A 13,326-nucleotide genomic window follows, 5' to 3' on the forward strand; every position below is an offset into this window, starting at 1 on the left:
GTAGGACATGTTTTGAGGCATCAAGGGATCACAAATTTAGCATTGGAGGGCAGCGTGGAGGGTAAAAATCGTAGAGGGAGACCAAGAGATGAATACACTAAGCAGATTCAGAAGGATGTAGGTTGCAGTAGGTACTGGGAGATGAAGAAGCTTGCACAGGATAGAGTAGCATGGAGAGCTGCATCAAACCAGTCTCAGGACTGATGACCACAACAACAACAACAACATGGCCAGCATATTCTCCAGATCTCTCACCAATTGAAACTGTCTGGTCAATGGTGGCTGAGCAACTGGCTCATGACGATACGCCAGTCACTACTCTTGATGAACTGTTGTATTGTGTTGAAGCTGCATGGGCATCTGTACCTGTACACACCATCCAAGCTCTGTTTGACTCAATGCTCAGGCATATCAAGGCCGTTATTACGGCCAGAGGTGGTTGTTCTGGGTACTGGTTCCTCAGGATCTATGCACCCAAACTGAGTGAAAACGTAATCACATGTCAGTTCTAGTATAATATATTTGTCCAATGAATACCCATTTATCATCTGCATTTCTTCTTGGTGTAGCAATTTTAATGGCCGGGAGTGTAGTATTTCATAACAGTATAATTTTTCTGTTAAGAACAAAGGAAGTTTCTGGTCAAAATGAATTACAGAAATCTGAATACTAGATCTAAAGCTTAAATTGAATTATTTTAGTTTCACATGACGGTTAGGTGCATAAGCCACTGCTAGGTGCACATTCGTCCTGGTTCCAACAGAAACGTTCTTCTATCACCAAAAAAATTCATTACAATTATGCACAAAATATGATCTATAACTAGACAGTAAAATTGCTAAAGCGTAATCAAATTCACAGTTCTGTGCATTCGTTCTGTGATGTATCTTAAAACTAGAACAAACTGCAACTTTTTCTGGTCACATGGATACTCTAAATCACTCCATAAAATTTGAATAATGGCTATTAAAAGACAGGTCATTTCTCTTGTGAATCAAAGTTTAAAGTAACATGTTTTCCTTCAGATCTAGCAGCCTTCATCAAATAATGTTGATTAGCTTGTGATTCATAAACCTTTTAACCCCATTTTTAATGTATCTAGTAATCAGAAGAAGAGGCTGTAGAATTCAACTATCACTTAACACCTTCAGTTTCAGTACCTATATTATCATTTAGTGACTGGAGAGTTTATTGTTGCTCATCAATTGACATCTATAGGGCCAAGACCTTTTGAGATTCTTTCGTGAAAATGTCAGATCGATTGATTGAATAATGTTTATTATTAACTTTTATTTGATCCCATTTGATTATGCTGGGTACAGAATGTATTTGTTTGTAGTATAAAAAAGATCAACTTAACCTAGTATCTTAAAATATTTACCTTATGTAATACAATATAAAATTACATACTATACATTATTTGTGTACATCATACTACAATATTTTCAATTGATTACAATATACACTGATTAGCCAGAACATTATTACTACTGCCTACTCTGATGTTGGATGCCGACTGATGGCATTGTGGGCATTTGATGCAGTAAAAACAATGTGTAAATAGGGCAGACACAGACGAGGGATCACCCTACTGAAGATATGGGCTCCAAATGGGAAATCCAATGAGATAAGTGACTCTGGTAAAGGGCAGATTATTATTGTGCACAGTCTGTGAAAGAGCATCTCAGAAATGGGAAAGCTGGTCAAATGTTCATGTGCCAATGTCTTGAGCATCTACAGAAAGAGCTAAAAGGACAGTGAAACTACCACTAGGTGCTAAATGTTTGAATGTCCACAACTCTTCACAGAATGTGGGGTCCAGAGGCTTGTCTGCTCTGTAAAGTAGGACGGATGGTGATCTGTGGCATCTCTGCCAAAAGAGCATAATGCCGGTGCATGCACAAGTGTTTCAGAGCATACCATTCATTGTACATTGTTGAACATGGAGCTCCACAGCAGACCACCCATATGTGTTCACATGTTGATCCAACAATATCATTAATTATGACTGAAGTGGACACAGGATCATTGGGATTCGACCTTAATTCAATGTAAATGTGTTGGCTCTTTGGGTGAATCACATTTTTCCTACACTAGGTCGATGATCATCTCCACAAAGGCTCTCACTGAGGTGAACAGTGGCTTGAAACGTACAGCACACCATGGACCATGGTGGGAGCAGTATTATGCTGCAGAAGACATTCTTCCGTGCTTGCATGGAACCTGTGGTAATAATCAAAGACACGCTGACAGCTGTGAACCATCCCTTCATCCCTTCATGCTTGATGTCTTCCCTGACAGCAAAGTCATCTTTCAGCAGTATAACTGTCCATATCTCAGAGCCAGAACTGTGCTACAGTGGCTTGAGGAGCATTATAGTAAACCCACGTTGATGCCTCAGTGAGCTACTCCACTTGATGTAGATCCTATGGAATCCATCTCAGTCATTATTGGGCACCATCACACACTTGTTAAGCAATACAATTTATCCCATATAATTTAGTGTACAATTTGATAATGCATGCCACACAGGAAGATTACTAAAAGGTTTATCTTATCCATGTCATTTATTCAAAGAAAATTATACATAAAGTATTATGTAATATATTACTCATGATACACAACTAATCCTTTTTTACTAGGATGCTATCTATAGTCATTCATTTCTACCAACACTTCAACACTTGGAAAAATGAAGTACAGCATTATTATCAAATAAATTTGTAGTGCACATAGCCACTGCTTTATTGAGGTGATGATTTTCAATGTATGATGCAACTGATTCCCATTCTTTCACCATTTACCATATTGTGCCAGAAGATTGCTGCTTTGCTGTTACCACCTCCTTGTCCTCCTCTGAAGAATTCCTCTCCGAAACTTCGGGCTGTGAAACACACTGAAACTCCATAACTTCTTCGGTGGTAATTTCTTGGCTATGATCTTCCACAAGCTCATCAATATCATTGTTATCCACTTCTAGTCTGATGCTCTTGGCCAAAGACACAATCTTGTTGACAATAGGCTCCACAGGTTATGACTCAAATGCCTCAAGAATCACATTTGACAACACACACTGGTCAAATCTTCTTCCAAGCAGAAGTGAGAGTTCTCTTCCCACACCTTTTCGGTCATCTTGGCATAGGCAATGATGTTGTAGTGATATTTCCAAAATTCTCTGAGAGTGAGATTGGAAGCTTCAGTCAACTCAAAGCAATGCTCAAAGAAAGCTTTATTGTAAAGCTTCTTAAAGTTAAAAATAATCGTCTGGTGCATAGACTGGAGTAATGGTGTGGAGTAGCGAGGCAGAAATTGGATCTTCATGAACTGAAATTCTTCAAGGTTCTGGTCTTGGAGGCCTGGAGAATGGGCCAGAATGTTGTCCATAGCAAGCAAGATATGGAGTGGCAGATTCATCTCAAGCAAGTATTTTTTCACCAAAGGACCAAACACTTCATTGATCCAAACACAAAAAAGATAACATGTCATCCAAGCCTTATTGTTCGATCTCCACATCACATTTAACCTGCTCTTCTGGACTTTACACTTTCTGGTGGAGTTTCTGAATGGTAAATGAGCAGTTGTTTAATTGTCAAATTGCCACTTGCACTGGCACACAATAGCAGTGTGAGACAGTCTTTCACTGGCTTGTGAGCACACAATGCAATCTCCTCTGCTGTCATAAAGGTATGCTTCAGCAACTTTTTCCAGAATAGACCTGTCTCATCATAAGTAAAAACCTGCTGTGACAGATAACACTCAGAATCAATGAGCATCTTGAAGTTGCTGATGAAGTTCTCTGCTGCCTTTGTGTCAGAGCTGGCTGCTTAGCTATGCCTCACAACACTGTGGATGCTGGTTCTTCTCTTGAACTTCTCAAACCAGCCATGCTTCCCTAGGCCACTAATAATCCGGGTGTATTCTTAATGAGGTCGGTGAAAATCCATTCTCGCCTTCTCACAAATGATTTCATTAATAGTGTCACCTAGCAGTTTTTTTTTTCATTTATCCATATAAGGAGCAACTGTCCAGTATTATCCACTCCTTAATCTTGTCCATATTCTTTAGGATAGTGCAAATAGTTGATGTAGACCAACTGTATATGCATGCTAAGTCAGCAATGCTCACACCACGTTCACATTTTTCAATGATTTTACATTTCATTTCAAAGGGTACTTTCTTTCTCTTATGGTCATCTTCTTGTGGCTTTATCTTCAGGAATTTTTCTGCAAAGGTTATTAAAACAAGCACACAATAAACATTGTGTGAACTCAAGTTTAGAAAAATGTGTGACCACAAGCTGCACTAAAATGATAGCAGAAAGAACACTAAATCCAGACTGCAGTATGTATTAATAATATTTTTTGTATGTTTCTGCCAACAATGAAAGGTGTTCATATTGTCAAATGTCCATCCCCTCCCCTCTCCCCCCACCTCACCCCATCCCATCCCCATCCCCCACTCCCCCGGGTGAAAATGGCTGGTGACATCACACTAAATCGTCATCACTAATTATGTGAAACATCTTCATCACTAATTATGCAAAACATTGCTCAAAAAGCTAGTCTTTTTTGCAATTTGTTTTGCTCATTATGCAAATTGCGCATTATGGGAGGATCTCATTAGGTGAGGTTTCACTGCAATTCTCTACATTATAACATTATTTTTCCATTAAGTAATCCTTTAGAAGTTTCGTGTATGTCTTTTGCTCATGCTGTCTTGTAGACTCTTGGGAAGATGCTTTACCAAATTGCACACCTGAGTATCAAGGACCTATTTCAGCAGTGCTCAGTCTGTGAAGTAAGCTTCTCAGGTGTCTTTTATTTCTTGTCTCACATACATGGGCATTTTTATTTTTTACTAGTACTGTATTGCCTTTTATTAACGAAATTATTGTTTTGTACATGTACAGCGATGGGAAAGTCAATATTTTTAGATTGCAGAAAAAATTATTTTTATATTACTGCTGGAGTTACCCCAAATAGAAATTTCATACCATAAGTAAGGTTCAAACAGTGCATGGTACACTGTATGTAGGATTTTTTTGTTATCATAATGTGCAAGCTGTTCCATAACAAATATTATGGTGCTTAATTTGCAACAGACATTGTCTAATGTTGTCTCCATTGGAGCTTATTGTCAACTGTAATTCCCAAAACCTTTAAAGAGGTAACTTCTTCCAATCTTGTTTCATCTATGAATTTTATGAACATATCTATGTGATTTTCCTCCATTGGAGCTTATTGTCAACTGTAATTCCCAAAACCTTTAAAGAGGTAACTTCTTCCAATCTTGTTTCATCTATGAATTTTATGAACATATCTATGTGATTTTCCTTTTCACTATTTGTGAACACCATGAACACATTCTTTTTTTAAGATTTATAGTTATGTCACTCCATATGAGCCACTGTACTGTGTTATTTGTTGCCTTAAATGCACTTCTCTCCAGTGTTTCCAGGTTTTATTCTACATTAACCAATGCCACATTATAAGCATACAGTACTTTTGATCCTTCTCACAGACTTTGATATTGCTGACAAAGAGGCTGAATAGAAGCGGGCCAAGTACAGATCCCTGACATATACCATTAGACTTCACTTCAAAATTCCTCAAATGCTTCCTCCACAGCAGTCTTTACATTCATTTTGATTCCCATTCAGCTTTTGGTTGTCAACAAGTTTGGGGCCTCTTTTGGATACCTAAGGCATCTCTCTTTGCACTTTCTGTCACTAAACTATGGACTTATTTCCCACCCTTTAACATTTCTCATTACACAGGATTTGCATTTGGGTAATTGATCATTTATGTTTACACAGCCATAACCAATGAAGCAGTAACAATCTTGTGGTCATTTGTGCCACCCTTTTAAATAACTTAGTTAATATGTCGGAACCTGTATATAGTTATGAGATCAAAGATATTATTGTTCTCAGCTAATAGAGTAATTACTTTCTGAATATAATTAATTGAAACATATTTAGTACTATTTTTTCTCTGGCATTGCACAACCCAAAAAATAACTCACTAACAACTGCAGTTACCTGCTATTACCATGCCATGACTAGGAAAATTTAATGACGTATTTTTCAAATTTTCTCTCGATGTTCCAGCAGTTAACATTTGACAGAGACGGTTAATAGAAACAACAACTTACAGATGACATTTTTATTTTTACTTTTACCCAAATTAATTTAAATTTAGAATTGACATTTAGCTCATTATACAAGCATTTCAGCTGCAATAAAAAAGCTTCCTTCATCTGCACCCAGTCTTTGTATCAAATACATATGCAACTGGGGAATTGGGATATAGCTGCTTGTTAGTTTTTGTCTTTGCCATCACTCTGCTCCAAGTGGTATGTAATATTACCACTATTAATAACATAGTAATTATGTGACAGACTCAAAAAGTGAACAAAACACCATCATGGCAAAAAGGTACTTGATTGTGATATTGATTTTCCATTCTAAAGGGACAGGAATAAGCAAATATGCGAAGAGAAGTGAAGAGAATATTTTAACTATATTAGTTATAAAAAGTTGTGGTGTAAAAAATTTATCCACACACTTAGTTTGATTATTCAAAATTTTATACAGAAAAACATGATGGGGCAGCTAGTAGATGTATACCAAGAGAAAGAAACTTTCTGAACAACACATGGTTACATTAATTTGATTTCTAGTTTTAGTTACATTCTTATATTTCTTTAACTATGGGTGTACTGTCTTGAATGAAATGCAACCTTTACATGGAATGTATATGTGGTGTACACACACTCAGAGATCAAACACAACTGAAATAAGAAAATAACTGATTTATGCGTCTTTCTGCCAGGTATATCCAGAATACTGCATTCAAACATTTCAAAACTGTAATTGTTGGTTTCAGGATACAACTATCATGAATACACACCTTAAAGAAGGAATGCTTGCTGTTCCTCTGACCAACCCATAGTGATAACTGTGGTGCAGTAAAATTACGATCAGGCATCCGAATTAACCGACGATAAAGTATTTGGCAATCAACTAGGAGTTCAACTTGAGCACCTGATACTGAAAGAGCCACTTTATGCCACATATTGTCTGCCAGTCTGTATGGAAATACCTCCACATGGATGGTTGCATCATACTGAGCTGTGTAGTGTAAACGAATTTCATCTTTCCTACCACTTGACTGCAGCTCCAAATACCTGAAACAAAATGAACAGATCTCTCATACTAAATTGTTACTGACCCACCTAGAAAAACTGTACTTCCTGCAAAAACAGTCCTAATCCAGAAGCCAATAAAATGAAGAGAGGAAATACAAATATTATTTTGGATCTGGAAAGTATAAAGCAAAACATGAAATTCTCAGATGCAATAAATGAAAGAGTTCAAAAGCAGACAGGGCAACAGGAGATGATACATGAAATTTACCTTACATGCTACAAAGAAATAATCCTGAAACTTTTTTGCAGCCAGGAGCTCCCTTTCTTCATAAAAACAAGTGGGATAAAAATTTAACTTCAGTACCTATATGACAGCGAATACCACTCCAAAATGCTACAATGTGATGAGAATATTGATAAAATAAAATGAGCCACACAACAGACTATGAAGTGCTTGTTCTTAACCGTAGTGTCACAACTAATTATCAGTGTAAATGCACTCAAACACACACACACACTAACAAACTCTCTCTCTCTCTCTCTCTCTCTTTTGCATTGCTCTCTATCAAACTACCTTCTGTTAAACTTCAACCTCACAATGGAAATGTAGAAAGATGGCCTAGTTTTTGGGAACAATTCTACTTGTCCAATGACAACAATGTATTACTTCCTACACTAAGTATCTATGGTTTTCTTTGAGGAAAATCTGTCAGATTAATAGGAGCTGTTACTGGATCGAATACCTACAATAGCAAACTTTATGAGGAAATGAAGAGAATGTCATTAAATGTATAGGGAAGCAGTTAATGCACTGTAGATGTACACCTTGATTATCTGGCAGTGTTAAGGTCAGAAACGTTGGAAACACTAAACTGTGAATTTCTGGAGGGGCACCATCACACTCAAGCGCCATACATCTATGAAAAGATGTCAAAACAAAACAAAAAAGATATCACTCAAAGGAATCTACAGGAAGTGCCATCATTAGGTCATTAAAACTAGGAGTACTAGAATATCAGAAAGAGATAAAGTGAAATTTATGTGCTTCATGGATGAAGAAGTTATAATTACTCTTATTCCACAGAAAATACATAGAGAATTTTTAGACTCCCCTCCCCTCACCTTATTCCCTAACTTTATTCTCAGTTCTGAACAGTAAGGCTTCAGACAAATTCAATGGAAGCCAATAACCTACAAAGGCACAAATAATGTAATACAATCATATGGTACGTCTAGAGATGCTTACACTTAATGGATTTGGATTTACAGTAAAGTGACCTGCAAGCAAGAATGCATCAAAATATTAAAGTGAGTTGATCATTTTACATATCTGAACCAAGGTCATCATGCAAGAAAAAACAGCAAGAAGAACAATGTCTAATGTTCAAGATGCAAATAAAGTCTCCTCTTTAACAATACAACTCCTTTTATTCCATTTTATCAGCAAGTTGCCACCTCTTCTGTCAGTATGACTGTTACAATTCCAGCAAATTTGATTTACCTGCAAATTTGGATCATAAATCTGAGGGGCACTGTGTTCTAGATTGTGGCAATTGATCTAGTTTCAGTTTCAAGTTTTTTACTGATGAGCTGAGTTTAAAAAATATAGAGCATTGCATCTAATGTTGAGTGCCTTTAATGTGTCAACCTCAGCTTCAGTAATGAATCCAAACAGTGATGTTGAAGACATTCCTATTGATATGCTTATCACAATACAGTAAGCACTTATTGATTTCAGTTATGTCATCCATCACACAAATGCTTCCCATGAGATTGGATTCTTAGCAGAAGCAAGTCAGGTACAATGAAATCATATTAGTCTGTATATAGAAGTATCATCATACAACACTCCAAGATGTTACTGGAATCTGGAAATGTAGGACATCGCAGATGACCAAATAAGAGTATTTGATCTCAAAAGCTTTATCTTACTGTGAGATTTCTCAGCCTTCTCCTGTATCTAGAAGCATGGTTTCATCTCTGAGAAGACCAAATGTCATATTGTCTAAATATTTTCATAGAGTATTATAAGGATTTTTTTCACTACAAAAAATAAATTAGAGTGCAGTTTTGTCTATAAAAGGCAAATGACAGATCGCATTAAGAAGGAACACATGGAGGTTACCCTTCTTGAAAATACATAAAGTGAAATATTTTACCCATTACACATTGCAGAGAAGAAAGAAAAGCAACAACTCAATAACAGAAAGACTGTATTCAATGATTCATCATATGTGAATAATGTGCACTTACTGACTGCCTCAATAGAAATAGAGGCTTAATCTACTTCCTGTTATTTCACAGTTACTGGGATTCTGTCTGTATATGCCAACATTAGCTGCAAACATTAGTCAAGTGTTCATAACATTAATCCTACTCAGGAAGGACAAAGACTTCAAGACGTCACATTTAGTAAACAGTGGTCACACATTTGCTAAACAGCTACATCTCAGCACTGAAAAGCAGTATGTACAATTTCACCTGCCAACCTTTCAGACTTACCTGCAATCCATTTCTTTCCTTAACCATGTTTTCTTGCCATAGGAGCTCCACGTGTTGAAGAAAATATGCACACAAACAATTATCAGGAGAAACTGGGAATGACAACATTGTCATTAATTTGTATTGTGAACTTGCAACACTCAGAGGGTATACCAGCTAAGTGAAGTGAACCATAAATGTTTTTCAAGAGGTGCCACAACAGAAAAATTCCAGCATACTAATATAAGATTACACACACCTGCTTGGTTACCAAGTTATCACACCCAATTAGCACAACTGTGTTGATGAAGTGTCCTTTGGAGTCATTTTGTGTTGCCTACAAGACCTTGGGAAGCTGAAACCAGTCATGCTTTCTACAATAAAAAGAAAAGTGCAACTGGTGCTGGCATTTTATTCAAAACCAATACCACAGTTGCAGAACCTGCATCGAGATGCTCCATAAGCTGGACAAGAAATTAAAGTGCCCTTTGTTATTTTGGCGAGAAATCTTACCACCATATCTTCATGGTATAACCAATAGCCCTTGTTTTAGAAATTACGTGGAATGGTAGCTACTACAAATTGCTGTAAATAAGTTGATGGATACTTTCCTTCAAACAGCAGTTCATGAAAGAAAAAAGAACTTCCAGAGAACTGAGTGGATCAAACTTGGGTGAAGTATGTACAAAATTTGAGTTGTCCAACAATAATATTTTTCAGTCAAACTGCACACTGTAATGACCCAATTTCAGTCATGGTAAAAATGGTTGTGTCATATCTGGCTTTATACCTTCTATAGAGACATAAAGCCATAAAGATGCATTTATTTATTTTTTTTCTTTTTGTACATTTTTGTAAGTAATTTTTGTTGTTAAAATGAGTTTAATATGGAGAAATCAAGGATGTGCAAGACAAAATGGTGCATAGTTCCACAAACATGATGACATCTAATGGAAAGATGACAAAATCAGGAATTGCAGCTCAAACTTAATAGAGCAGTAAGAGGACAACCACAAAACAATATATATATAGTTTTGTGGTTGTATATACATACATCAAAACACTTTTTGCATCCCCCAGTTCCCAGAACCCCTGAAGACGGATGTTGTCTGTGGATATTGTATCACATATACAATCCTTTCAAATGTTCAGAGATGTCACTAAACCCGCTCAAAGATGTAAACCGTGCATGAGCAGTGCCTATTAGATGGAGGAGATCTGACAGCTGATCAGTTCCAGTCACTCCACCAGGAAGGAGGTACACGGCTTGTGTTGTCTGTAGTTCAACCATGCCTAGAAGGTCAATACCATGGTTTGATCGCATCCACATTGTTACTTTGAGCCAGGAAGGACTCTCAACAAGGGAAGTGTCACGGCATCTTGGAGTGAACCAAAGTGATGTCATTTGGGCATGAATGAGATACAGAGAGGCAGAAACTGTCAATGACATGCCTTGCTCAAGCTGCCCAAGGGCTACTACTGCAGTGGATGACTGCTACCTACAGATTATGGCTCAGAGGAACCCTGACAGCAATGCCACCACTCTGAATGATGCTTTTCATGCGGCAACAGGACGTCATGTTATGACTCAAACAGTGCGCATTAGGCTGCATGATGTGCAACTTCACTCCCTACGTCCATAGCAAGATCCATCTTTGCAACCATAACACCATGCAGTGCAGTACAGATGAGCCCAACATGTCAAATGGACCGCTCAGGATTGGCATCACATTCTCTTCACCGATGAGTGTCGCATATACCTTCAACCAGACAATCATCAGAGACATGTTTGGAGGCAACCAGGTCAGGCTGAACACCTTAAACACACTGTCCAACGAATGCAGCAGGGTGGATGTTCCCTCCTGTTTTGGGGTGGCATTACGTGGGGCCGACATACGCCAATGGTGGTCATGGAAGGCATCCTGTGCGATATGTAAATGCCATCCTCTAACCAATGGTGCAACCATTTTGGCAGCATATTGGCAAGGCATTCATCTTCATGGACGATAATTCGCACCCCCATCATGCACATCTTGTGAATGACTTCCTTCAGGATACCGACATCGCTTGACTAGAGTGGCCAACATGTTCTCCAGACAAGAACCCTATTGAACATGCCTATGATACCAGAATGAGATTTTCACTCTGCAGCGGAGTGTGCGCTGATATGAAACTTCCTGGCAGATTAAAACTGTGTGCCCGACCGAGACTCGAACTCGGGACCTTTGCCTTTCGCGGGCAAGTGCTCTACCAACTGAGCTACCGAAGCACGACTCACGCCCGGTACTCACAGCTTTACTTCTGCCAGTACCTCGTCTCCTACCTTCCAAACTTTACAGAAGCTCTCCTGCGAACCGCAGGAGAGCTTCTGTAAAGTCTCAGTTGGTAGAGCACTTGCCCGCGAAAGGCAAAGGTCCCGAGTTCGAGTCTCGGTTGGGCACACAGTTTTAATCTGCCAGGAAGTTTCATGCCTATGATAGATTGAAAAGAGCTGTTTATGGACGATGTGACCCACCAACAACTCTGACGGATCTACACTGAATCGCCATTGAGGAGTGGGGCAATCTGGACCAAAGTGTCTTGATGAACTTGTGGATAGTGTGCCACGAGGAACATAAGCATGCATCAATGCAAGAGGTTGTGCTACTGGGTATCAGAGGTACTGCTGTGTACAGCAGTCTGGACCACCACCTCTGAAGGTCTTGTTGTATGGTGGTACAACATGCAATGTGTGATTTTCATGAGCAATAAAAAGGGAAGAAATGATGTTTATGTTAATCTTTATTGTGTTGAACCTGCTCTTGTCTGGCATAGTGCAGTAACTCAATGTGGTATGGACTAAACAAGTCACTGAAAGTCGCCTTCAAAAATATTGAGCCATGCTGCCTCCATAGCTGTCTGTAATTGCAAAAGTGTTGCCAGTGTAATATTTTATGGATGAGCTGACCTCTCAGTTATGTCCAATTAATGTCCAATAGGATTCATATCGGGTGATCTTGGTGGCCAGATAAGTTGCTTGAATTGTCCAGAATGTTCTTCAAACCAATGGTGGACAACTGTGGCTTGGTGAGGTGACACACTGCCATCCACAAATATTCCTTCATTGTCTGGGAACATGAAGTCGAGGAATGGCTGCAAACGCCCTCCGTGTAGCTGAACATAGCCATTTCCAGCCAATGATCAGTTCAGGGGGACCAGAGGACACAACCCATTCCATGTAAACACATCCCACACCATTATGGAGCTACCACCAGGTTTCACAGTGCCTTGACAGTTTTGGTCTGTGGCTTCATGGAGTCTGAGCCACATTCAAACCCTACCAACTAAAATCAGGACTCATCTGACCAGGCCACAATTTTCCTGTCATCTAGGGTCCACCTGACACAATTATGAGCTCAGGAGATGTGCTGCAGGCAATGTTGTAATGTTAGCAAAGGCTCTCACATCATCAGTGTGCTGCCATAGCCCATTAATGCCAAATTTCACTGTACTGTCCTAATGTATACATTTGTCATACGTCCCACATTGATTTCTGTGGTTATTTCACACTGTTTTGCTTGTCTGTTAGTACTGACAACTCTATGCAAATGCTCTCTGTCATTATGTGAAGCCTGTCAACTGCTGCATTGTCCCTGGTGAGAGGTAATGCCTCAACTTTGGTATTCTCAGCACATTCTTGACACTGTGGATCTTGAA

At 38.6% G+C, this 13,326-nt stretch overlaps 1 protein-coding gene across 1 annotated transcript in view; it reads right to left on the minus strand.

Moving 5' to 3' along the window:
• Window positions 1-13,326, minus strand: part of LOC124607430 (protein kinase C-binding protein NELL1-like) — a 935,048-nt gene that overhangs the window by 291,556 nt on the left and 630,166 nt on the right. The window contains exon 4 of the mRNA XM_047139757.1: window positions 6,912-7,188. Within this exon, the coding sequence (XP_046995713.1) occupies window positions 6,912-7,188 (277 nt within the window). The remainder of the gene's footprint in view (window positions 1-6,911; window positions 7,189-13,326) is intronic.

The sequence above is a fragment of the Schistocerca americana genome, chromosome 3, assembly GCF_021461395.2.
Source record: "Schistocerca americana isolate TAMUIC-IGC-003095 chromosome 3, iqSchAmer2.1, whole genome shotgun sequence".
NCBI classification, from domain to species: Eukaryota; Metazoa; Arthropoda; class Insecta; order Orthoptera; family Acrididae; genus Schistocerca; species Schistocerca americana.